At 35.1% G+C, this 27,978-nt stretch overlaps 1 protein-coding gene across 1 annotated transcript in view; it reads right to left on the bottom strand.

Annotated features, from left to right (window-relative positions):
- The window catches only part of nipbla (NIPBL cohesin loading factor a), a 46,223-nt gene extending 18,904 nt beyond the window's left edge, over positions 1–27,319 (bottom strand). The window contains exons 1-28 of the mRNA XM_073840753.1: positions 27,202–27,319; positions 25,040–25,189; positions 22,936–23,101; positions 20,512–20,648; positions 18,390–18,498; positions 17,527–17,681; positions 17,364–17,419; positions 15,533–15,902; positions 12,633–13,346; positions 10,582–10,746; positions 10,076–10,246; positions 9,675–9,746; positions 9,498–9,587; positions 7,793–7,893; positions 7,157–7,243; positions 6,804–7,035; positions 6,532–6,683; positions 6,356–6,436; positions 4,455–4,555; positions 4,232–4,358; positions 4,066–4,148; positions 3,814–3,946; positions 3,006–3,149; positions 2,808–2,894; positions 1,293–1,510; positions 1,090–1,192; positions 902–1,000; positions 649–795 (exon numbers count right to left, since the gene is read on the bottom strand). Coding sequence (XP_073696854.1) covers positions 649–795; positions 902–1,000; positions 1,090–1,192; positions 1,293–1,510; positions 2,808–2,894; positions 3,006–3,149; positions 3,814–3,946; positions 4,066–4,148; positions 4,232–4,358; positions 4,455–4,555; positions 6,356–6,436; positions 6,532–6,683; positions 6,804–7,035; positions 7,157–7,243; positions 7,793–7,893; positions 9,498–9,587; positions 9,675–9,746; positions 10,076–10,246; positions 10,582–10,746; positions 12,633–13,346; positions 15,533–15,902; positions 17,364–17,419; positions 17,527–17,681; positions 18,390–18,498; positions 20,512–20,648; positions 22,936–23,101; positions 25,040–25,103 — 4,164 coding nt within the window. The 5' untranslated portion in view covers positions 25,104–25,189; positions 27,202–27,319. The remainder of the gene's footprint in view (positions 1–648; positions 796–901; positions 1,001–1,089; positions 1,193–1,292; positions 1,511–2,807; positions 2,895–3,005; positions 3,150–3,813; positions 3,947–4,065; positions 4,149–4,231; positions 4,359–4,454; positions 4,556–6,355; positions 6,437–6,531; positions 6,684–6,803; positions 7,036–7,156; positions 7,244–7,792; positions 7,894–9,497; positions 9,588–9,674; positions 9,747–10,075; positions 10,247–10,581; positions 10,747–12,632; positions 13,347–15,532; positions 15,903–17,363; positions 17,420–17,526; positions 17,682–18,389; positions 18,499–20,511; positions 20,649–22,935; positions 23,102–25,039; positions 25,190–27,201) is intronic.
- Between the last annotated feature and the right edge of the window lie 659 nt (positions 27,320–27,978).

Genomic DNA, 27,978 nt, shown 5'->3' with positions numbered 1-27,978 from the left:
TTTTTAACCTCAAATGCATGTCTTGTCTAGCTCTGTGGTGCTCATGCTTAATCTGGGCACTCCTGTTTAAAATCACTGCAGAAAAAACAGCCTATTGTTTACAAAGCGAACGTGCAAAGATGATGAAATGCCCTTTCCAAAAAAAAAAAAAAAGGGGTAAAACAGCGATGTATGACGATTTTGAAATTGGAGATAAAAAAGGAGTTTGATAAAAAAGGAGATAAAAAACTCCTTTTTTTACAAAGCTACAAAAGACGAACATTTGTGGTTAAAAAAATTTAAATATTAATATATTTAGGAAAATTAGAGATTGTTTTGCTAGATAAGACCCTTATTCTTTGACTGGGATTGTTTAGAGCCCTTTGAAGCTGTATTGAAACTGCATTTTTTACTTTCAATTCATTGAGCACCATTGAAGTCCACTATATGAAGAAAAAACGTAAGTTGTTCAAGAATGAAGAAAGAAGGACATGAACATCATGGATGACATGGGGGTGAGTAAATTGTCAGGAAATGTTTATTCTGGAATTGGGGTAATCCTTTAAGAACATGCGAAACCCCTTCAGATATTGCAGATCAACGCTTTACATTTTGCTTTTTTCAGCCAGGTAACTATCAGACAGGTCGTGATCTGAGGTGCTGTCATACCAGTATCCTCTCAATGAGCATGTCATAGTACTGCTCCGTCAGCTGAGGTCGACTCAACACAAACCGTCCCAGGAGCTCGACCGCTGCTTCCCTCACACTGGTGGAGTTATCCATTAACCGGCCGTGTACACCACGCTGCATATCAGACTACACAACACAGATAAACATACCAATTAAAAGACATGAATGGCCAACTCTGCCAGAATTATAAATAGTCTTATGCAGCTTGTTTTAATTTAGCTCCATTTGTTACCCTGGCCAGTATACTGGGGTCAACAGCCACCACCTCAGACAGACACTTCATGGCTTTGGTCCTGACAGCTATGGCGCTCTCCCCTAAGACTCTCAGAATCTAAAAGTAAATACATAAAGATGCATTTGTTAAGCACATTGATACCAGGAGGAAGCTGATTATGTCTACACTTCAGACCCATTTCTTACTTGGGTCAGGTAAATGTCAAAGCTCTGAGAGAAGGGTCTGGTGGAGGCCAAGTAGCGTACGATAAGGCAGGCGTCCTCATAGTCCACAGTGTCTGAATTCATCCTGTCAAAAGTTTTGTTTGGCATTAATATCACAATGTAATCATTATAAACCAGTCTTGACTAAGGCTGAGGATGTTGCATCATTAAAGCAGTGATAATACCTGAGAGTAGTAAATTGATTGGGAGTTGATTTAATGACGGTGTGGAGATATTTCTTGCGAGTTTCTGCACGTTGCATGATGTCTCCGGTGGCCTGGAGCTCTTTGGCATGCTGCGTGCCATCAGAGTCATCCTCCTTTTGATTCTGATTCCTCATGGCCTTCTCAGCCTCCGTAGTGCAGTCTCTGAACCACTGAGCGACGTAAAATTTGCGTGCAAACTACAATACAAAATGATTTGACATGGTGCATTAAGAATAGAAAAAAATTAAACCTAGTGATATCTGCAATTAGTAAAATTATAATTTGTCTAATTTATTATGATAAATAATAATTTATATAACAAATTACATATACCAGAAATCTGCTATGAGTAAAATGCTACTTTTAAAATAATAATTTATCATTATAACTATTATTATTACTATTATTATTATTATTATTATTATTACTACTACTACTACTACTACTGAAATAATCGTTAATAATAAGAAGAGGAAGAATTACAATAACAATTATTACTGATATCTGCTATGAGTAAAATGCTATTTTTAATAATTTAATTTGTTATAATTATTAATAAACAATGTTATTATTATTATTATTACTACTACTAATACTACAAATAATCATTAATAATAATACAAATAAATTGCAATTATTATTACTGATATTTGCTATTAGTAAAATGCCATTTTTAATAATAATCTTAATATTACTGTCTGCTATGAGTAAAATGCTATTTTTTAAATAATTATTGTTATTATTACTACTGAAATAATCAATAATAATAAAATTGCAATTACTTATTGATATTTGCTATGAGTAGAATGCTATTTTTAATCATAATAGTATTACTGATATCTGCCGAGTAAAATGTTTTTATAATAATAATTATTATTATTACTATTATTAATACCAAAATAAGCAATAATAATAATAATAATAATAATAATAAATTACAATAATTATTATTACTGATATCTGCAATGAGTAATTTTTTTCAATAATAGTATTATTATCATTATGAAAACCACTGATATTAATAAACTGCAACAATTACTACTGATATCTGCTACGCAAAACACAAATTTTGTGCATGCCCCCATTATTATTATTACTATTATAATAAATGACTAATTTATAAATAATTGCATTAATTACATACTATTTTAATTATTGCTATTATTATTATTATTATTATTAAGTATTCAATTATACACTATCATATAGTATCAGACAGTAGTTCAGACTATGTACTAGTAATTTAATATTACTATTCTCTTAATTTAACGGGATATCACGATTTTAAAAGTTAAATGTCATTCAAATCTAAACCTATATAAAATCCTAGTGATTTTCTCTACCAACTTTTACTTAAAATTTACTGTTATTTATTTACAAGTATTATATTAACCACAGGCAACTTTAGATTTTGACACTTGATCAAAGAAAAATGCATAATGCATTGACTGACCACAAGACACAGGATATGAAAAGCATCTGAGCTGGACTCACTGTGAGGGCAGGGTCTGTCTCTGCATTCTCATCCATATAATCCAATAAGGCTTTCTGCAGCCGCTGAGTCTCGTCTCCCTCTGAGCCCTTAAGACAAATACAAAAAGCATTCAATAAAAACACACATTTAAAATTGAGTGTTTATTAGATGTAGTCCAGATGCACCAGCATGTGTAATGTAGATACATGTGTGTCTACCTCTCTGATAATGCGGTCTATGGCTTTCTGGTCCATCCTGCTGGTGACGGAATCTTTCCTCAATCTGGCTGCTACGGTACCCAAATAATCCAGCGATGCCACTCGCAGTGCCATCTCTGTTTGCTTGTTACTGAATTGATGCACCTAGAGACAGAGTATGAAAGGTCAAGAGTCACTGAAAAAGAACCTCTGTATGTGTTTCATTGCAATCACTGTTCTTTCATTATCCAAACCCTGTTTTTATTATTTATTAATCTTTTTGCATTAGTATAGACCTTACAAATATTATTATATATCAGGGGTTCTTAACTATATTTTGACTTCTTAAACCCTTTTGACTCAAACAAGAATTTCAAGTATTTCAAGTCCTATTTGCAGTGTAAAACTAAAACATCACCTCTTAATGGAAAGGCACATTTTTGATCAGAATATGATTATTGATTAGAAGGTGCTCCAGAAATTGACTGTGCTCCTAAATTTTTTAAGTTTAAAAAGAAAAGAAAGCATAGAGCCCTGCACATTATATTTTTAAATCATATTTAATTTACATATCAATTGTAAAATAACACACTTTTTTTTTAATATTATATTTATAATTCCAAAAATATATTTTCTAATATAGATTTTCTAATAAAATCATTTATATGTTCTGATTAAATAATTTTGAAATGTATTTGAACTTAACAAAAAAATCAACTGAAGGTCTATCATAAACTCTGGTGGTTTCATAAATATGCATGTGTTTTCATATTCATCAGTCAGGGAAGTTAATGCTGTAATAATGTGATTGGCTATAGCTTGTTCTTACCAGTAATCTACCCAGCAGGCTCAGCAGTAATTCTGAAGCAGGCCACTCGGGTTTGTTGACCGTAGACAGCAGATCCTGCACGAAATTCTCAAACAGCGGCCTATAGTCTTCCTCACCCTGTTTGCTGCCACACCTAAGATGTAGTTAGGATACAAAAACACACATTGAGTACTGCGCACACACACATTTCATGGTGATGAAGAAAAAAAAAAAAAAAAAAAAAAAAAAAAACAACAGGAAGGATGTTCTGACTTCTTGAGGAAGACAGAGAGGAAGTTCTGAGCTGTCCGTCTGGCCGTTTCATACGAGTTAGTGATGAACACATCATCGTCAACCTGAAAAACAAATTCAATCATATTGTTTATCCACCCTGTATTGTAGACTAGCTCAAGTGGTGCTGGATGAGTATATCTAGTACCTTTTTGTGATCGTCTTCAGTGTATTTCTCAGAGGGCAGGTGGACCACGCACTGAATTAGCTGCAGCACCAGAGCACTAACCATCTGAATGTATATGGGCTCACCCTCATCATCACTACTGTTCAACCTAAACAGAGAGAATCAACATGCAGGAAACATTTGTTTTTATCACAGATCAGTTTAGACAGAGCTGTCAGCTGAATTTAGGTGGTCATATCAGTACCTGAAGTTCCTGAGGCTGCGTTTGCTGGTGGGCAGTCTGGCCAAAGAGGTAAAGATCTCCTCTAGAATTAACTGTCTGTGCTTCTCGTAACGAGAGAAGACCTGAGACAAAGAGAGAAGCAGTGTCATGTTTTGATGCTCTCTTCTGCTCACCAGACTTTCATTTATTTGATCCAAAGTACAGTAAAACCATATATTTTTACTTTTTAAAATAACTGCTTTCTATTTAAATGGTTTAAAATGTAATTTATCCCTGTGATTTCAAACCTGACATTTTAGCATCATTATTCCGGTCACATGATGCATGAAATCTTTCTAATATACTAATTTGGTGCTCAAAAAACATGTTTTATTATTATTATTATCATTATTATCATTATTATTGTTGTTGTTGTTGTTAAAAAAAGTTTTCAGGTTGCTTTAATTAATATAAAGTTCTCAAGAACAGCATTTATCTGAAATAAAAATCTTTTGTAACATTATAAACTTTATCAATTTAAAGCATCCTTGCTAAATAAAAGTAATTTCTATAATTTCCTCCCTGTGAAACCAGGCCATTATTATTTTATTTTTAAGTTGACTATAAAATAATTATATTTTTATTTAAAGTCCAATTATATTATTAGCACTTTTATTTTTAAGTTATATTTAATGGGTCACACTATGTGCAGTGTGAGGACCAAACCAAATTTCCAGGTACTCAAATATATATACTAATATATATGCATGATAATAACATCAAATCAGCATATTAAATGATTTCTAAAGAATCATGTGAAACTGAAGACTGTAGTAATGATGCTGAAAATGTAGCCAAAGACTATAGAATACCCAAGACTTGTCACTCGTATAGTTTTGAATGAGGAAAAATGCAACGTTCATTATGGCCGCGAAGCCCCGCCTTCTTAGTGAAAGAGCCAATCATTGATTAGTAAAGAATGGATCTGGAATTTCCGGTTGCTATAGAAACAGTTGGCGCTCTGAGACATGTGCTCAGTACTGCGCATGCGCACTGGCTCATTTAGCCGGAAAAATAAGCATTTTTTTTAACACTATTGGACCACTATTGGCGATTTAAATTATGAAATTTAATCTTAAGCTTGGTGAACAGTTTTGGAGAAATTGATGTTTCCCCATTCAAAGAGATAGGAGCTGCACTTGCATGCCCGAGTAGCGTTTCAAAGATGGCCGCCGAGTGACATGACTTGCCTTAAAGGGACTTTGATGCAGCTTTGCTTACAGGAATAAATTACATTTTAAAATATATTCAAATAGAAAGCAGTTATTTTAAATAATAAAAATATTTCACAAATATTTTCATATTACTGATTTTGCTGTATTTTTGATCAAATAAATGTAGGCTTATTAGCAAAAGAGACTTCTTTAAACATTAAAATCTTACTGTCCAAAAATTTTGACTGGTAGTTTCATTTGTAACAAAAATAGTCTGTTTGCTACAACATTTTCTTTGGTCACAAAAGAAGAAAACAAACGTGCGTTTTCCAAGTATTTAAGAATACACAATGCGTGATTAAGCAAAAAAACAGCTAATTAATTTAAGTTATAATGCAATTTTATAAATAAATAATTTGATTAATATTAATAGCATTATAATTATTTCTTTACCTTTATTTAATTAATTTTGTCAAAAAACAAAACTAAAAGAAACGAGAGACAATAGCCAAATCGTTTTGCTATAATTTGATTTGATTAATAATTATTTATTTTTAGTGTTATATACTTATACTACTATAATATAAGTATTAATTATTTATAGTATTAAAATTTTTGATGACTGGTAAAAAAAAAAATGTTTTTCCAATGCTATCAATGATAAGAAATGCTTTCAATGCATGATAAAACAAATGCACAGGGTTTTGCTGCTAATTTAAGAAAACATACCGCCGTCACCAGCTTTATGGCACACAGCTGCAACTCACTGACATTCTCCACAAAGAACGGAGTTATGCCCATCGAAGAGACCTGCAGAAAAACAAAAACACAAAGCAATATAACATGCAATAAGTGCAAATAAACTACAGAGCATACAAAGATACACTGCACCGCTCAGTTCCTACCTGCAATATTGTCGTATCAGTCATCAGCTGAATTTCCAGCAGCTCTGAGATGTTACTGACGACGTCACACACTTTGTTATAGAGCATGATGATGACTCTCTGCTTGGCAGTGGAGCACTTGGCTCGCTTTGCTTTGGAGCTCAGCATGGAACCTGGAACCGCACATGGTTCAAACCACATGAAGATGTTAGGAAACAGTTCATTCATTACTCACAGTTCACATTTAATGTTATTTTTGTTAACAGGCTTTTAGCAGAAGTAAAGCATTTCACCTCCTTTAGGATCAATTCTGTAGACCGGATCATACTGCGGATAAAGAGTGTTTTGCAGGTGGAACTTCGTGTACTGCAGAACTCTCTCGATCACGTCCTCAATGTACACGGCTTTGGGCATGCGTGTTGATGTCATGATGTTCAGTGCTGTCAGACACGCATCTGCTGATTTGGTCACACGCTCCATGATGAGATCTCGCCACAGACGCTCCTCGTCCTCTCCGTCATTATCCTGATGAAGAGCAGAGAGGAAAGACTGAGGGAAAGCACTGAACTACAAGTAAAGGCATCATCTCAAGCGTGAAAGAGTTACTCAAGAAACCAACATGATTAGGGAAAAAAGTTATATTTACATGGCTCATGAGTGTAGAAAGACTGGCTCCATCCAGAATGTTCTTCTCCAGAATATTCAACAGTTTCACCAGTCTATCAGAAGGAATCTGTATATTAGAGGAGAAAAACAACATATAGTGAGGTATATCGCTAGAGTGGTTACAGAAAACACTCTCTGAGATTTCTGTACACTTTTCTGTACTCTTTGGCAGCAAATCAGCATATTAGACTGATTTCTGAAGGACCACATGACTCAGAAAATTGGAGTAATGATGCTGAATATTTGGCTTTGCATCACAGGAATAAATTGTATTTTAAGATGCATTCAAATAGAAAACAGCCATTTTAAATGGTAATGAATTTCCACAATATTACTGTTATTACTGTATTTCTGTTCAAATAAACGCAGCCTCGGTAAGCATTAAAAAAAGTTACTAACCCCAAACGTTTGAGTAATAGTGTATATAAAGCAACTGAAGTGCAGATAAACTTTCTTAAATTTTAGGAGTGCACTATCATACAAAATGACCTTTAGATGAACTACCCAGACTGCTCATAGACACAGACTAGCTGAAACCCACCATATTTAGAGTACGATTTCATGGGGCTTTTAACAACCACATAAAAGGGATAGTATACAGTGACATATCTCTTACCCTGCAGGTGATGCCCATGGCTTTTATCTTAGCAGATTCACTACCCAATTCATTTAGCTGCTGTTTCCCCAACAACAGCTCCTGAGGGATCTCATCGTCATCTGAGAACACACAAACACGTCAACACAGAATAAGAGATGACCATAGTCAGAAAATTTGAGTTTGGTAAATAAAATCCTGCATCTTCAAAAAAAAAAAAAAAAAAAAAAAAAAAAAAAAATCTACTGATGTGCAAAAAAAAAGGATGATTAAAGGAAAATGCTAATCATCATATTACAGTGAGAAACAAAATAACAAAAAAAGCCAGAAAAATGCATTTCAAAAAAAGTTTGAAATTGATTCGCATTTTAATGAGTGAAATAAGTATTTGACCCCTTCGCAAAGCATGACTTAGTACTTGGTGGCAAAACCCTTGTTGCAAAGGGTCACAAAGGTCAGATGTTTCTTATAGTTGGCCACCAGGTTTGCACACATCTCAGGAGGGATTTTGTCCCACTGCTCTTTGCTGATCCTCTCCAAGTCATTACGGTTTTGAGGCTGACATTTGGCGACTCAAACTTTCAGATCCCTCCACAGATTTTCTATGGGATTAAGGTCTGAAGACTGGCTAGACCACTCCAGGACCTTAATGTGCTTCTTTTTGAGCCACTCCTTTGTTGCCTTGGCCGTGCGTTTTGGGTCATTGTCATGCTGGAATACCCATCCACGACCCATTTTCAATGCCATGGCTGAGGGAAGGAGGTTCTCACCCAAGATTTGACAGTGCATGGTCCCTTTGACGTGGTGCAGTTGTCCTGTCCCCTTAGCAGAAAAACACCCCCAAAGCATAATGTTTCCACCTCCATGTTTGACAGTGGGGATTGTGTTCTTGGGGTCACGGGCAGCATTCCTCCTCCTCCTCCAAACACGGCGAGCTTGATTTTGGTCTCATCTGACCACAACACTTTCTCACCCAGTTCTCCTCTGAAACATTCAGATGTTCACTGGCAAACTTCAGAAGGGCCTGTACATGTGCTTTCTTCAGCAGGGGGTCGCTGCAGGATTTCAGTCCTTCACGGCGTAGTGTGTCACCAATTGTTTTTCGTGACTATGGTCCCAGCTGCCTTGGGATCATTGACAAGATCCTCCCGTGTTGTTCTGGGCTGATTCTTCACCTTTCTCATGATCATTGAAACTACACAAAGTGAGATCTTGCATGGAGCCCAAGACCGAGGGAGATTGAGAGTTATTTTGTGTTTCTTCCATATGTGAATAATCGCACCAACTGTTGTCACCTTCTCACCAAGCTGCTTGACGATGGTCTTATAGCCCATTCCAGCCTTGTGTAGGTCTACAATCTTGTCCCTGACATCCTTGGCCATGGTGGAGAGTTTGGAATCTGGTTGATTGATTGCTTCTGTGGACAGGTGTCTTTTATACATGTAACAAACTGAGAACCCTTTAAGAGAGTGCTCCTAATCTCAGCTCGTTGCCTGTATAAAAGACACCTGGGAGCCAGAAATCTTGCTGATTAATAGGGGATCAAATACTTATTTCACTCATTAAAATACAAATTAATTCTTTTTTGTTGTTATTCTGTCTCTCACTGTTCAAATAATTCTACCATTAAAATTATAAACGGATCATTTCTTTATGATAATATGATAAAGGCTGGTAAATTCTATTAAAAAAAAAGAAAAAAAAAGTGATTTTGACATTGCCGTACCCTGAGCATTAAAGTCCACATCCTCAAGATTCTCCAAGATGCTGTCAATACTCAACGAGAACCTCTTAAAAGTGGAAGAGTCCATCATTTCTGGAGAACAGAAGTGGGAAAATACAAAGATTTAATGAGCATCATTCTAACAGGAGGAAATGCTATAAAGAAGGTGAGAGGGTTTACCTTCAGGTGTTAACTTGGGCTCATACGCCTTTCTCTTCTTCTGCTTCTCCTTCGACTTTAATCGTCTCGCAACTTAAAGAAAAAAAATGTCCAACTCAACCATTTAAGCAAATTTCAGACAAATATCAAATAATATGATAAATTTATAGCTATGCTAAGTTTTGGGAAAGAACTCTGATTTCATAATTGAATGCTCAAAAAGATTTTATTTAAGAATTACATCATCATTATGTAATTTGAAGACCTTTCTGGATCTTTCAAGTTTTTGTTATCTGGACTTTCAATGGAGGGACAGAAAGTCTTAAGTATTTGCAAAGACATGAAGAAGAGTACATAAAGACAAAATTTTGATTTTTGGGTGAATAATTTATTTCATGGACACAGAATATTTTATAGCTAACCTTCACTAAGGCTGGGAGGAGGAGGTGAATCTTGGTCAGAGTCGTCGTATCGGCTGCCTGAGCCTCTGCGTGCGTCATAGCTTCCTCTTCGATGCTCTCCTGAACTCCTCCGGTCACGCTCCTCTACCTCCCATGTTCGATCACGATCCTTTTTCTGACGTTTACGAGATGCTGTTGCAGAAAATAGAAAGCATAAATGTAAATAAAGTCTACTTCAAAATTTCACATTAAATTCAATGTTACTTGCAATTTAAGAGTGAAAGTTGATTTAAAGTAAATCCTAGACTCATTTTTAATGGATGTACAGGAGTAAATAGTGAACGGAAATCAGTCAACAAGTGTCCAGCACGCACATCAATACACTGTTTAAAAACCATCCCAGGATGCACCTTGTGAACTTGGTTAAGACACGGTCTAGTAAGGTCAGGATTCATAATAAAAAACTTCTGATTTGGTGTTCCTCTTTGTATGTAGCAGACAGTAATCATTACAGTGGTGCTACTCACAGAAATCCTCGTCCTCTGAGCTGTCCTCTGCATATTTAGGCTTCTCATTGACAGTGCTGCGTTTGCGCTTGTTCATCTTCACCCGCTCACACAGAGGCATGGTGGACTCGATCTCTGCCAGGAGCTCAGGAGGAAGATCCTTCAGCACTGACGGGTCTATTCCACCTGTGCACAGAGACTTATTTTAATTAAGACTAAACAAACAACTCATAATTGTCTTAATCTTAAAATGTGACCCTGGACAACAAAACCAGTCGTAAGGGTCAACTTTTTTTAAAAAAATCTGAAAGCTGATCTGAATAAATAAGCTTTCCATCGATGAATGGCTTGTTATGACAGGACCAATATTTGGCTGAGATACAACTATTTCAAAATCTGGAATCTGAGGGTGCAAAAACAAAAAACAAACAAAAATAAATAACATTTAAAGTTGTCTTAATGGAAAATGATCTTTACTTAATATTCTAATGATTTTTGGAATAATAGAAAATTGTATGATTTTGACCCATACAATGTATTTTTGGCTATCGCTACAAATAAACTTGTGCTACTAAAAATGGCAAATTACGTTTAGCTTTTTAAAGCACCACAAGTTAGTTGTAGGTGCCTTCTGCATGTGTTTTCTGTTTTTAATTTAGCTGCTTTAGGTAGGCAATAAAACAATATAAAATGAAACCCAATTTTACATTTAACTACTCTTGCATTCTTTTAATTATTCAATATTTACTTAATGGATACTGTTGACATCTGAAAACAACACTATTTAGGAATAAATAAATAAATAAAAAATTTAATAAATGAGTATGTTCAAAAGCATGTTAGTTTTGACTGTGGAAAATTGGTCTGGCATTGTTGTTATTGTTAACAAATAAATTGCTTAGATTAACAGACGAATCAGAAATAAAATCCAAATATTGAATGAGGAATTTTAACTTTAAAAACTTAGAAATAATGCATTTGTATCTAGGTGTGCAAAAATTTGGAACATTTCCAGTTAATTTCAGAAACATTACAAAATTTTTGGAAACTTTCCAGGAATTTTTGGAATCTTCCTGTGATTTTTGGAAACTTTCCAGAAATGTTCACCCCTTTGCAACCCTATTGGCATTTCCCTGAAAATAAAATTAGTGTAAATTAAAGGACTAAAATAACTAGAAACTATAGCTGCAATATGATTAATCAATTCAAAATAAATGTTTATGTTTGCATACCATATGTGTGTGTACTGTGTATTTATTGTGTAAAAATACACACATGTATATATTTTAGAAAACGTGTATGTATTTGTATGTAAACAAATATTTACATAAACCTTACATATTTTTCCTTAATATATACACCTGTATATGTGTGTATTTACATATACATAATAAATATACATAGTAAACACACATATTGTATGCAAATATGAATCGATTAATCATGACTAATCATTTTACAGCTCTACTAAAAACTGATATAAACTAGATATATTTACAAAACCAAAAGCTAATAAAAAATGACAAAAGCACACAAAATGACTAAAAAACAAACAATGAATAAAGAATTATAAAAAGAACCTCATTTAAACATGAACAAATACTGTGGTAGTATATAAATAATACTAAAATAACACTGATCATGACAATCTATAATAAATAAATAAAACACAAGCTATTGTTTACTAATTATTTAACATTTCTTGTACTATAAAAAGTAAATAAATACAACCATTTGTTTAAAAGTACTATTATAACTGTTCTTTCTTTTCATATGCTATAACTCTTACACATCAGACAACAAATCTGCCTTTATACAATTTTGAAACCTGTAAGTGACAACCTCTTGTAAGAGCCATTTAAAAAAAAAACAAAAAAAAAAACAAAGTGGTAACAGATCAGCTCTTACCAGCTGGAAAACCCAAGAAATATTTAGCATAATTACCCTTTTACAAGTAACCAAGTAATATATCTCCCTGCATGGCTGTTCATTCAAATCTAAAGGTAAAACCATCACAAGCGGGAAACTGTTATTCAAACTGGAACGAGCAAAGCTAAAAGGAGTTCCCCTACCTTTCCCAGACCTCCCAGAGGAGAGCCTGTTCTTGCCAGACTTGGAGCCGCGTGAGTCTCTCTCCCTCATGAGCCTCTGTACTTCATCAATGGAGAGTTTCTGCAGAACGACCACAGGCTTGACAGACTTCTTCACGTCCACCTCAGGTTCCAGTCTCTCCAGCCGCACGCACGGCTGCTTCCAGCCTTCTGGAATATCTCCTGCTCCGAGATCCTTCCTAATTTTGGGAATGGTGAAGTTTTTAAGCACTCCCGAACTGGTGTTTTCACCCAGCATGTACGGAGGAAGCTCGGCTGGTTTGCTTTCTGACTGAGCCGCACATTGTGTGCCGACGTCACCATGCCGGCCCTCGGGTCTGTGTTTCTGCCTCGGGGTATCGGGCTGATGCCGGTGTTCTGGGGCGTGGTCGTGCTTGTGTTTGAGGGCCTTCGGTGTGACGCCCTCCTGCGGCTCCTGAGGCCAGCGCTGAGCCTCGCTGGCGGGGATGGGCATGCCCATGCAGGCGTCCTCCACTCTGCCCGCTTGCTCCAAACTCACTTGCAGGCCTGGGCGGCTGGCGCTGGTGCCCGCGGCACTGGCTTCCTGAGGGGCGAGCCTGTGCCCTGCATTAGCCCCTCCTCCTCCACCTGGAGCCCCAGAGCCCGAACCAGCTGTGCCAGCTGCGCCAGGCTCCTGTGGGTGCGAGTCCTGTTTGCGCTTCTTCAAAGGCTTATCTATAAAGAGAATGAGATTGGTCTTTTTTGTTATGAAAATAGAGGGGGTGCTTATTTATGAAAAAGCTGAAACATAGGTCATACTGATTTTGCACTGAAATATGATCTTTGCAGTCAGACTAACGCCTGTTTCACACACTCCATCTGTAGTGTGTATGCAGTCCGTGTGCGTTATGTATGCGGTGCTCGGACTCGTTTTGCTTTCACACAGGATGCGTTTGCAGTCTGTTCCTGATCCGTGGCTGTTTATCACAAACACACCATTTATCCGTTATTTTGATTTCAAATCCAAACGTGCTTTTCAGCATCCTCTTTTATCAAAGTATACTAATACAATTGTTAATAAACATTCACGTTTAAACTCAATAAATATAAACAACGTATTATTAAATGCACTTGTCTTCTAGATTTGTATATTAAGTTGCTCAGGCAAGTTGCAACACATTTAAACACAGCATCGGTAGGCTATAGCTTCCTTTTCATATTGAAATTGGGCTATCACAAATATTTTAAATTAAAACTTACCACAGACAGAAACAGCCGGCTCTCGTGCCTTTCTTTCGCATTAAATCTTTATTAAAAACAATCCTTTAAAGAACTTTTCTACCTAGACAAGTGCATCTGTTATGTTGCCTTGTTTATTTAAAACTGCACTTTTCCTTGTTTTAAACCTAGCCAAAAAGCCATGTGTTGACTGTAAAACAAAGTATACTTTATTTATATCCATTTATGGTGTGCTCATACATTTTCGTATTAATCCATGTTCATTTTAACACCGAACAATGCGCTGTCACTTTAATTCAGCGCATGCAGCACAGCAAAAAATAGACTCGTGCGGAAACGATCGCTGCACTGCTGCAAACCGCGTGCAGTGTGAACACTCTAATCCGTTAACATGGGTGCAAAAAAAATACGCAAGGCATACGCACTGCATACGGAGTATGGTGTGAAACAGGTGTAATGCTCAATTTTATTCATTTTTTATTTTATAACTCTGTGACTTTTTAACCAGAGGTCCTCGGCTCAAATTTTTGATTTTGCTAATATTTATTCTAAAGACAGACAGATATGCATGGTAAATATTCGTCCATGAAATTTTATATTTTGGCTTTCATTACTGAGTAATCCACTATTTTGTAGAGAGAGGTCAAAATGGAAATTATCACTTTAGATATGGAGTCAAGTTATGACTTCACAAAGAAGGCAGCATCATTATCATCTTATTTTTACACAGAGATTGGTAGATCTATTAGTAAAATCTGTTGACTTTAGCAATCCTTGTTGCATTATGAGCAAATGGTGACCATTCAAAAATTGAGAAACAGCACTTTAAGTTTTTCTCCAAAGTTTGCATGCCTGTAACTCAAGTAGTATTAAAGATATCTTAATGCCCTTTTAGATATTGGGTTTTAAACTTTCCTTTTGGCATTTTTATTTTTAATGCCCTATGAGAATCGGTTCCAGAGATACTGGAATTTCAATATGGCTCTAGGATTAAATGGTTAACATTTACACATTTTTAGTGGTCAAAAACCAAATGTGGGTCTGTTAATTCTTGACACTTCTTTTCTTTTAAAGAGGAATGTCTGAAGAACAAATAAAGTTAAAACTAGAGATGTATCTTGTTTCCTTCCGTCAAGACAACTGCATTGAACATACCAGTCTGAGTGCCATAAATATTATTTTTCCAAAGTTTGTGTGCAAATAAAACAAGTAGTATTAAAGATATCATAATATGATTTTAGATTAAAGTTCTTCATAAAGTTTTCTTTTAGTACATTCATTTTCAAGGACCTACATGGTTCAGTCACAGAGATATGGGGATTTCAATGAGGCTACATGTCGAGATTATTGAAAATTACCCATTTTCAGTGGTTGAAAACTAAATGTTGGTCACCGTGTATACAGCTGATACTTATTCTATTTAAAGGACAATGTCTGAAGAAGAAATCATGTTGAAATTAGAATTGTAATATTTTGGCATTCATCACTAAACAGAAAAATATTAGCAAAATCAAAAATTTGAGCCGGGGAAGATTTAGAAATTTGGTTGATTTGACCTACAGTTGTTGTTATTTTTAAGTTATGCATTTCAGCAGGAATGCATTATATTAACTAAAAGTGACAGTAAAATCAGTGCAAATATTAGTCAATTAGACAATGTCTACTGACATCCTGTACCATACCTTTATCTTGCACCTCTTTAGCACCACGGTCTGTCTCCATGGCCGCTTCGCTTTCCATCCTTTCTATTGCGGCAAGAGCCTCCACAAGTTCTCCTTCTGGGTCTGAACCGGGGTACATTCCCCCAAGCTCCACATCTGCCAGTTTGCCCCGTGACTGCCTCAGGATCAGTTTAGTGGGGTCTTTTGCCGGTGAGCCCACAATATCATATACCGCAGCTTTATCGGCTGAGTCCCGCTCTCCCTCGTTGGGCTTCAGACCGCGCTGCTTGTCGGGGGAGCCCAGATGCATTTCTTGAGCCCCATCGCAAGGAGGAGTGTAAGGTGGAGATGACTGCAGTATGTGAGACGTGAAACCCGACCTCATCTGATCCTAATGTTTTTTTTTTCCAGAGAAATACACAATCATAATGGCTTCTTAACGAATTATTGTTATATAAACAAACGCAGACGACCAATATTGCCGTTTTTTGTTTTGTTTTGTTATTTTGCAGGGCCAATAACCGATATAAAAGTTACTGGTCAAAAGTTTTTGGACAGTAAGATTTTTTATGATTTTTAAAGTCAGCTCTTCTGCTCACAAAGCCAGCAATTATTTGATCCAAAGTACAGAAAAAATATACCATTTAAAATAACTGTTGTCTATTTGAATATATTTTAAAATGCAATTTATTCCTGTGATTTCAGGTAAATTTTTTAGCATCATTACTCCAGGCTCAGAAATAATTCTAATATTCTGATTTGCTGCTCAAAAACACTTATTATTATTTGTATTATTATTAGTAGTAATAGTAGTAGTATGCTGAACACAGCAAAATAGAATTTTTTCAGGTTTCTTTGAGGAACAGAACGTTCAGAAGCACCGCATTTATCTGAAATAGAAATCTTTTGTGACATTATAAAATGTCTATAATCACTTTTGATCAATTTAAAGCATCCTTGCTAAATAAAAGTATGAATTTCTATAATATCTTTCCTAACAACTCCAAGCTTTTGAAATTAAATGACATTTTAAAATACATTCAAATAGAAAGCAATCGTTTTAAATAATAAAAATATTTCACAATGTTACTGCTTTTGCTGTATTTTGGATCAAATAAATACAGGCTTGGTGAGCAGAAGAGACTTCTTTAAAAACAAAAAAACGTTTACTGTCCAAAAAACTGACTGGAAGTGTATGTAAAATATAGTTAAATAAATAAATAAATAAATAAAATGAATAAAAACATTTTAATTTCAAACAGTCAAAAAACTGTGGAAATACATACATAGTAATGGCTGAAATGAAATTTATATTTATTTTTAATATTTATGAAATAATTTGAAAAAGCTAGTATATTAGTAAAAATACATAGCAACTGCTAAAATTAAAATTTTCATAATATTTAAATTTAAATGAGAAAAAAATAATAATAATTTGAACTTGATAAAAAAAAAAATATTATTTAGATGCCAACTTCCAAATTACAAATTTGAACAAAACTGGAAGTAAACATTGTAACCAATAGCAGACTTAGTTTATCTTCTAAAGTCCGTATGCACAGGAATCATACTTTTATCAAAGACAAGGTAGCACTAATTTTACATACAGCAGATTGTAAACACATTATAACTGCATACTTGTTGAATGCTAATAGTAAATGAAAAAGGATTGCAGCATTCGCCTATTACTCAAATTTAATTGTTTTCGTATACCATTTACTTTCTTTAACAGAATGGGAGCTCATTGCGCTGACATTCTCAGTGCTGTCAAAATAAACGTCTGAAGGCACCTCAGCCAGACAGAAAAACACTGCTATGTTGCTTGACTATTAAATTAGAGACTTTTAAATACCTTATTCTCGTGAACATTTCTCATGCCTCCTGGAATCATCGGGCTTGCTACTGAACCTGGAAAAAACAGAATGAACTCTAAATGAGCCAAAGAACTGAAAAAGGTCTTGGTCAATGGAAGAGCTTCTGTACAGATCTGGCTATGTGTATGTCTTCATGCAGACCTTGCTGTAGGTGCTGGTGTTGACTGTAGGCTGGAGGGTGTGGGTACTGTCTGTAGCCGGTAACAGGGCTCTGAGGGGCATAAGGGCTGGGCACTGGGCTACCCTGCTGAGGCAGAAACCGCCCACCAGAACCAGACTGTCCCGGCACAAAACGCCTAAGGAGCAGAAAGAGACATGGTCATTATAGAAAGTTTACTAAATCTACATGCCAGCATTGACTCATGAAATTATTATTTATTAACAATAATAATAATATTTTATTACTTGTTTATTTATTTTTTAAAAATCAGGAATAAATAACATTTTAAAATAGAAAATATCAAAAAGTTATTTTAAATTATACTGTGTTTTTGATTAAATAAAAGCAGACTTGTGAGCAGGGCTGCAACAAATGATTATTCTGATAATCAATGAATATTTTTTTTTGCAAAAAAGTGCTATATACATATAAAATATAGAAATTGTGATTGTGAATTTAAATCTCACCAAGGAACTGAAAACACCAGATTTAAAGCTCGTCATGTAGAAGAGCACAGTGCCATGCTTCACTTGGAAACATGCAGTGCATTTATTTAATTCATTCACAGCCCTTGCAATTCGATATTCGCACTATGCAATAATAACATCTCAAGTTTTTGATTTATCATGAGATTCAAAATTGTTTTCTTCTTAGCACAGCATTAATGGGTTAACATTAAATCATATATGCATTAAACTACACACATTATTATGAAACATGCTGGTTAGTTATAATTGTAAATAACAACAGTTGTTGGTTAGCTTTTTACATGAAAACCAACTGGACGTGACAAATCGAAACACAAGTTACTCCATATAAAAACTGAATTAGAAAGCATGCTTACCCAGAAGGGCTGTGGGACATAGAGGCCTGGTAATTGGCAGAGGCTGGGCTTCCCTGCATGGAGCCATGCGTGATTTTATATGGCGGTGCCATTGACTGCTGACTTATACCTGTGAAAACAAGAATGTGAAAAATAGTCTGAATAAGAAACAACACAGGCAGAAAAGCAACTATAACAGCATAACATCAATTGAGATGGTTACTGAAAGTTTAAAAACCAATTAGCCAGATTAAACCATTACTTCATCTTTTCTGCTATATAGGAAAGTAGGAAAGAATGATATAATATTTCAGTCATTAGGTCACTGCAATAAATCACAGAATTTAAAATAATAAATATTAATTAGATAATGAATATTTACGCTACATTATAGGGATGCACCAAATGTTTGGCAATCAAAATTATTTGGCAGAAAATAGCAAAAATGCTCTTTCGGTGTTCGGCAGAGTAAGCGAAACGGCCAAATAAATTATACCGAACAGTGGTGTGACGCAATCAAATAGAGTCGTGCACTAATGTGGCAAACATGTCGGCAGTGTGGAAGCATTTAAAATTGTCTGAGAAAGACACAAAAATCATTACAAGCACCAACAGCTAGAGACTGTTTAGAACCGCATCACATGTCTTCCATGAGAAGAGAAAGGGTGGTTGTTGCTGGTTACTGTATGATGACTGAAATCGCAATAAACTATAAATACTAAACTACAGAACATTATGTTGTGTAATACACACAGAAACTGTATTTATTCTGACAGCGCTGCACCAGCTCGTCAGCCAGGGTTCAAAGTCCAAAGCGCAAGGAAAATCTGCTTGATGAGAATCATTCAGAAATCTGCTGCTGTCAGCAAAAAGTAGTACTGAGGTCTTCTTGCGGGTTTCCGCCAAAATAAGTCAACATTCATAAATGTTAGCATTGTAATTTTACTGTTGTTCTGTAAAATAAAATAAGACAAAAATAATGATAACAATAATTACAGCAGGTATATTAAAATATTTATTATAACATTCTCCTTTGCTCAGCAAGGCTGCATTCATTTGTACATTAAAAACACACATGCCTGATTCAAGAAGGGGGTCTTAATGTCCAAAGAATATTATTTTACTTATTAATTTCAAGTTAAATTGTGCTTTAGAATGTTAAAAGTGTTCAGTGTTAAGTCAATATTTTTAAATTGATCTATTTTTTAAAAAGGAAGACAAAACTATAAAAAAACACATTTTGGCTATTTAATTTATACAACTGTGAAAAAAAATTGGCATGGGGAAAAAACATGAAAAACCGTGTTCGGTGATCGGCCTTCTGCCCAGTGTTCCATTTTGTTTGGCTTAGGCCAAGAATTTTTATTTCAGTGCCTCCCTACTACATTATGATACAAAATTTAATATAAAAGACACCTTTTTAATTAAAATTTCTTTCATGCATTCTTCAGAGCCAATTCCATCATGACGTTAAAATAATATATGATGGAAAACAAGATTTCTTTTTTTAAATGGACAAGTTCGATGTGCTATGCAAACTTACTATATTCACACGCTACACATGTTCTGGCACAAATCAGCATGGATTGTTTTATGATGCTGTCAATGTAATGCAGACTTTGTAAAGAGGCTTTTTCGGAAAGATGGTCTGGTGGAAACTGTATTAGATGTGGAAAATATATCCATTAATATGCTTTTTAAAATAGCATAATGCTTGATTTTATATACGGATTATTTTAACTTGTATAACATGAAACTAAATCAAATGATTTCTCTATAACATACACATGAAGAAACAATTTATTTGGTTTTGTTTCTTTCTTCTGTTGTTTCATAAATGTTATTTTCTTTGAATACCTGAAGGTCAAAGGAAAACAAAGCCTCTTTTTGTAGTTCTGATGGGAAAAAAAAAATCACCATGTTCTGGGAGAGAAAAGGGAGGCATAGTCTCTCTTATCAGAGGGACACAAACTGCAAAGATAACTAAACATTCTGCAAGCAGACACATCTATTTAGTTACAGTTACCTGTTTGGGTGAAAGTAACCTGACAGCAAACTAACAACCAAAAGGTAAGCATTGTTGCAAGTGCAATCTGTTCAACTTGTATACTCAGTTTTCCTATGTGCTCAGATTGACTCTTACCCGCCTGGGCCGGATACTGGGGAGTGCTGGGTGCGGTCTTATTCCTGAAGATGTTGGGGTTCCTAGACAGCAAAAGCTGCAACAGCACTGGCACATCCCCCTCCAACTCATCACTGCCAAGGTTGTCCTTCAGCTCTCTGTGAAAAAACATCAGAGTTGACGCACTTACAGACCACTGAGAGAGTACACAGGGAACTATGATTGCAGAAACCAGCCATAAAAATGGAATTTACTGTATATCACCAGACTGTCAGATAATTTAGCAAAGTTTGGATTATTAAATAAATAGAAGACCTCTATACTTAATCAAATTGTGATACATTATCAGTCAAAAGTTTTTGAACACTAAAATGTTTAATGTTTTCAAGTCTCTTCTGCTTACCAAGCCTGCATTTATTTGATCCACAGTGCAGTAAAAAAAATTTAGAAATATTTTTACTATTTAAAATTCTATTTGAAATGATAGAAATTAATACTTTCATTTAGCAAGGATTCTTTAAATTGCTCAAACATGATAGAGGCATTTATAATGTTGCAAAGATTTCTATTTCAGATAAATACTGTTCTTCTGATTCAGCCGTTTTCATCATAATAATAAATGTTTTTTGAGCAGCAAATCAAAACATTTATATGATTACTGAAGGAAATCACAGGGAAAAAATGCATTTGAAAATATATTTAAATAGAAAACAGCTATTTTCAACAGTAAAAATATTTCAAATTTACTGTTTTTTCTGCACTTTAGATTAAATAAATGCAAGCTTGGTGAGCAGAAGAGAACAATCTTACAGTTCAAAAACTTTTGACTGGTAGTGTATGGACAAGAGTCTGTGAATATTAAACTGCAGATATATTTAGATATTAAGTTAGCATGTGTAAATGAGTGACAGTTTTGTCTACAACACATACTTGATGCTTGTGGTGTTTTCACAATCTGCCATCAGCATTTCACCATTTACTTTGATAAAACTATTGTCAGATACACAAAAACACAAAAGGTCTTCACTACAACCAACCAAAATAAAAGATCGGTTTAACTTGAAGAAATTATGACAAACATAACTACTGAACAAAGTAGAATGTACTTTTCAAAGTAGCAACAACAATAGTTTATTAAAAGATTAAAAGGAATATAAAAATTGTGTGTCCATGTTTTCTTTAAACCAGCAAACCTTTTGTGCAACATTTTTAATGTCTTGTTAAACATGAAAAGGAATTGTTCACATTTCATTTGACTACACTTCAAAAGATTTATGCATTAATATGCATGCATTAATAGTTTTATGCATTGATTAGCACTGTGTTAATACATCTTATTAAATCATAAAACAGAACAGAAAAAAAATTCATAGGTATTTAAAATAACTGTTTTCTATTTGAAATGATAGAAATAAATACTTTTATTTAGCAAGGATGCTTTAAATTTATCAAAAGCGATGATAGAGGCATTTATAATGTTACAAAAGATTTCTATTTCATATAAATGCTGTTCTTCTGAATTTAATTTTCTATGCATCAAAAAACCCGAAAAAAAAATTTCAGCTGTTTTCATCATAATAATACATGTTTTTGAGCAGCAAATCAGAATATTAAAATGATTTCTGAAGGATCATGTGACTGGAGTAATGATGTTAAAAATACAGCTCTGAAATCACAGGAATAAATTACAATTTAAATTATATTAATTATTATATTATATTAAAACATTTTTAAAATTTGACTACACTTCAAAAGATTTATGCATTTATATGCACGCATTAATAGTTTTATGCATTGATTAGCACTGTTTTTGTTAATACATTTTATTAAATCATAAAATAGAATTTCTGAAGAAAAAAAATCATAGGGCCCTATTATAGTGAAAATTTCAATTAATGGCACTTTCATGTCGTTTGACACAGAAGAGAAGAAATTGTTGAATATAGTTGTTATTTTGTGCACAAAAATTATACTCACAGCTTCATAACATTACTGTTGAACCACTGATGTCACATGGACTATTTTAACAATGTCCTTACTACCCTTCTAGGCCTTGAATGTGTCAGTTTCGTTGCTGTCTATGCAGGGTCAGAAAGCTTTCAGATTTCATCAATCAATATCTTAATTTGTGTTCTGAAGATGAATAAAGGTCTTACGGGTTTGGAACGACATTAGGGAGAGTAATTAATAATAGAATTTTCCATTTTGGGTGAACTATCCCTTTAAGTAATTATTAAGTAATTCAAGAGTTAATTTGATTAGACATCTTATTTAGTCATTTCAATTTAATTAAACCATTAAAACAGAAAAATTAAAACATGAAATTTGAAAAAAATAATAATAATAATTTTATGAGACTCTCTGCATGTGCAGAGTTAGCTTTAAACAGAAAGGCAGAGACAGAGGTGTGGTGTATGTAAAGGGCAAATGTAAGCAGAAACTCACATGTGCTCCGTGGAGACCTGGCTGAGGCCGCTGGCGAGCTGAGAGACCAGAGTTTCATCCCTGGAGCCCATCAGACGCCCCACTTCCTCAGTCACACGCCCGCTGTACAGCAGGCTCTTAGTGGTGGTGCCCGGTAAAGGGGAGGGCAGGGGCAGCTGGTTCAACACTGTACACACAAACAGAGTGTGGTAAGCCAAAGCTTTCTTTATTACACGAGCTCCCAGGGTAGAAATCTAACAGCCACCTAAAGTCAGAGATGTTCTGACGCAGCCAATCTAAAACACCCTCTTTATAGCGTACATGAATCAGAGTCCAAGAAAGCAACTTCTTATCAGCTTAACCAGAAGCTAATCTTGATGCTGCAACAAAAGATAGATGTCAAATAACTGCTGTTCTTTTGAACTTCCTATTCAAAGAATCCTTAAAGAATTAATCATAATTTGCATACAAATTTTCAGCACAACTGTTTTTAAAATTGACAATAACAGGAAAACTGAAACTATAAGGGAAAAAAAATCTCTTAATCAATGCACATTTCTTGAAAACACCAAAGTAACAATTATTTAGACAAAAATGAATCTATTTAAATTAAATGAAATACATAAGCATAAAACATAGCATCACAAAACAGATCATTCAAACTTCTGACAGGAAGAATTACCCGTAATAAAAAGAAGATAAATACACATTAGTTCAATATTACAGTACATGATTAATATCGTACATACTGAAAAAAAACAATTTTTATTAGAGAAAACCCTCCCTAAAACATAATTACCTCACACACAAAACAAACACAACAGTAGGATTTTGAAAGTAAAAATACCATTCATTCTTTTCACAAAAACTGATTTTAACAATGTATAAACTAGTACATATCTATAATAGGCTCTTAGGTATCCAGAAATCCACAAGTGTGATTTTAACTTTGTGTCACCAGTAGGTGAAGAACTATACTATCTATAATCCTAAATGTAGCACCACCAATGCAAAGTCATTACTATTACCAGACAGATCTCTCGTCTACAAGCAAGAAAATATCCCTAAAAATTACGTATTACTACTACAAAATACAAATACATATAAAAACTTATTTCATTTTTAAATATTTGCATACATTTGCATATTTTTCAATAAACTAAAAATGCATTGTTTAAATAGATTTCTGTTGATTATAATTTGATTGTCATTTGCAATGTTGTTGGACAGTAGGTTTCTTTAAAGAAATCTTTTCTGCTCACCAAGCCCGCATTTATTTGATCCAAAGTACAGCAAAAACAGTAATATTTTTTAATATTTTTAGTATTTAAAATAACAGCTTTCTATTTCAATACATTTAAAAACTGTATTCCTGTGATTTCAAAGCTGACTTTTCAGCATCATTACTCCAGTTACGTGATCCTTCAGAAATATTTCTAATATTCTGATTTGCTGCTCAAAAAACATTTATTATTAATATGTTGAAAACAGCTGAATAGTTTTTTCAGTTTCTTTGATGAATATTTATCTGAAATAGAAATCTTTTGTAACACTATAAATGCCTTTATCATTACTTTTGATCGATTTAAAGCATCCTTGCTAAATAATAATATCCATTTCTATACTTTTTCCCTCCAAAAACTGTACTGACTCCAAGCTTTTGAATGGTACAGTGTTTAATGCTACAAAAGCTTTTTATTTCAAATAAATGCTAATATTTTAATTTTTCTACTGAAAGAATCATGGGGAAAAATGTACTCAAAAGTTTTGAAACATTGATAAGAATCCTAATTGTTTTTTGAACAGCAAATAAGTACATTAGAATGATTTCTGAAGGATCATGTGACACTATAGACTGGAGTAATGATGCTCAGCAGTTATTTTAAATAGTACAAATACTGCACAATATTACTGCTTTTGCTGTATTTTAACCAAATAAATGCAGGCTTTGATTTGATTGCTTGTTGTCAAATAATTTTTGCTTTAATTCAAGGTTTATAATGTTGCGATTATGTTAGGTTACTTCACAGCTTATAACGCTTTAACAAAACCCTTTTAAAAATGCCAATGGCAAAAATGAATAGAAAAAACATGGAATTACAAGTAGTGGGATGAGTGTACTTACAGTCAGTGAGGCCAGCGATCCCAGCAAGGGTTGTGATGGGCACATGTGGCATGTCCCCATTCATACTGACGGCTGGACACAGAAGTCTTACGCACACAGAGTTTCACAAATATATTTATACGCTGACCATCCCTCACATCTCACTCAATCCTAAGGGGAGAAAAGTGTTTGAATGAGCTTGTGACATCTAAAGAGCATCATTTGTTTGTTACAGAGTCTTAACAATTTTTGTGAAGTGGGACCAGTGCTGCATCAACTTAGCCTCTATGTTAAGACAGTGTCTTAAGAACTATCAGTATAATCAGTCTTATAGTTTTTATGTAACCCATTTTTTTTAATTAGATGACTAACTTTTAAGACTAGTCTTAACCTTTTGCAACCGGCCCCAGATCAACATCAATTATACACTCATTTCAAGACAGTCACTAGGTTTCCTGGCAGAATCAGTCCACTCAGACGTACAGTCTGTAACAGGTGTATTGATTTCTGCGTGCACTAACTGCCACGTAGAGGAGCATTATGTGAGACCGATAACATCTACAACAGTGCAGACAGCCTGACGGACACACCCACTCTGGACTGACAGAGGATGGACCGTGGACACACCCCTCATTAGATATGCAAGCCCAACCCTGTCTCTCTCAGGGGACCAATAACAGCTTGGAGATGGTAAGCGCATAGTAAGCACAAAAGAGAAGATGCACAGAAGCAGACCTCATGTAATCAAACAAGAGCACATTTTACACATTCAAAACAACAAAGTACATCACTGCTCTTAGGACAACACGTATGCAGTGTGTATGTGCATGGCAAATCATAAAAACCACTAGAGTATCAAAAGAAAATTCTGCATATGTTTCCGCATCCGGGCTATCTGGGGTGTATTAATATTCATGACTGATTTGCATGTGAAACTGTATTCGGAAGGTAAACAGTCCGGTGCTGAGCTCTGACGGGTGCAACCGGGGGTATTTCTGTTGCACTGGCCCTTTAAATGCCAATACTTCACTTATTTATATTCATGAATCCATTGCATGCAGATTTTATAACAACAACTCTCCACCGAAATGCACATTATTTCATAATAACAATCATTTTGTCCCAAGAAATTAAAATTCAACAATCAGGAAGGATTGCAACACCTAAAGCAATAACAGGTTTATATTTCTTAACGAAAACAGTACAAGCTTGAATTCTGAATGCAATTATCTGCCCAAATTATAGTATTAAATGCTAAATCGTTAACTCTAGATGCTATTAAAGGATGTGGCAAGTCATACAGTGGAGTGAAGCATCACATCTGTGCAAACAGGGCAACACAAAATGACTAAAAACACAGTGTTGACAAGTCGATCACTGAAGAGAGGAACCATTCATCCTCAAAGCGTTTCACTGACGTTTATTCAGCCGTAATGACTCAAAACATGGCTAACTTGTGAACACCAGAGAATGTAAATATTTACCATAACAAGCATTCAAGCAGTTCGTGGGTTATCAAGAGATGCTTACAGATGATTTCGACTATTAGCAAAAAGCGTTAGCTCCAGACTTAATAGATTCCGTGCAGAGGCTCGCTAACGTTAGTTAGCATTGCTCTGATCCGATATGTGAATTCTCCCAGAAACCCGAGCCGCCTGCGTTCTTACTTATTTAAATAACAAATTTAGTTGTCTTACGTATAATTTTCAGTGAATAGTTCAGTCATTTAGTGTTACTAAACGATAGCCGCCGCTATGCTAAACACTCGAGAAAGCTAGTCCGGCTACGCACATCTTTCGAACAATAAAAACACTTTTCGCTTTCCTCCATTCTCTCCGCACGCCGTACGTCACACGTCGAAACGTTTTCGCTCATCACAAGACGCGTGGGATATTCGTATAAAATCCGTTTGAGTTCCCACACAAAAACACTCGCCCGTGTTTGTTTCGCCAGGCCTCAGCGAGCTCCCCAGAAGCCTCGGACTCGACGCACGAGCGCGACGCCGGGTCACGCGCTTCCCGCCACGGGGGCGCGCCGGAGGAGAACGACGACTAGCCGAGCCGTTGCGACGTTCGTCTCCTCAGAGCCGTTTCGTCGAGAAAAACAAAATGGAAATGTACCGAAACATGGTAAGGGAGCGCGAAGACGGCTTAGGAGAAATTGTGACAGGGTTTCATATTTACCTTAGCTTGGGGTAACTTCAAAAGAAGAAAAAATAAGGGGACTGTTGTTGGGATGAGAGGTTGGTTGTCGGTCTGCTGTAAGTCTCTGGCTCCCCCTCTCTGCTATAAAAAGATCAGCGCGGGCTAGCGGGGTTTGTTTAGCCGAGCCAGCTAACAACAAGCCAACTCTATCTTTATCTGGGGTGGGGGAGGTCAGGCTTTCTCTCATCACACTTTAAATACATTTCATAATGGAGCCGAGGTTAATTCGGCTCCTCATTAACTCATCGCGCCGGTGCTCGCAAAACACATTTGCTTACGCCTTTGTTTGCCAACAAAAAGCCCCTCACAACTGATGCTTTGTCGCTAGTCAGAGGGAATTGTAGGTTGACCGGAAATACAAATATTAATAACGTGATTATTTTCCCCGCAGACACAGATGTGCTGCTGACGATTTCCAGTCCTAGGTGCGAGAAAACACTAAAACTAAGATTAAATTATTATTTTTTTTTTCAAGTTTTTTATTATTATTTAACATCCTCATCACTACATATCATGTTATGGTGTTAATCTAAATATATTTTATTATAATAATAAAAAAATATACTTTATGCATACACATACATGCATAAATAATATATGTGACCCTGGACCACAAAACCAGTTATAAGGGTCAATTTTTTAAAATTGAGATTTATACATCATCTGAAAGCTGAATAAATAGGACTATATTTGGCTGAGATACAACTATTTGAAAATCTGGTGAGGGTGCAAAAAAAAAAAAAAAATATTGAGAAA

Source organism: Garra rufa, chromosome 5 (assembly GCF_049309525.1).
Source record: "Garra rufa chromosome 5, GarRuf1.0, whole genome shotgun sequence".
Taxonomy (NCBI): domain Eukaryota; kingdom Metazoa; phylum Chordata; class Actinopteri; order Cypriniformes; family Cyprinidae; genus Garra; species Garra rufa.
The sequence above is the reverse complement of the archived record's forward strand: the minus strand, read 5'-3'. Positions and strand labels throughout refer to the sequence as shown.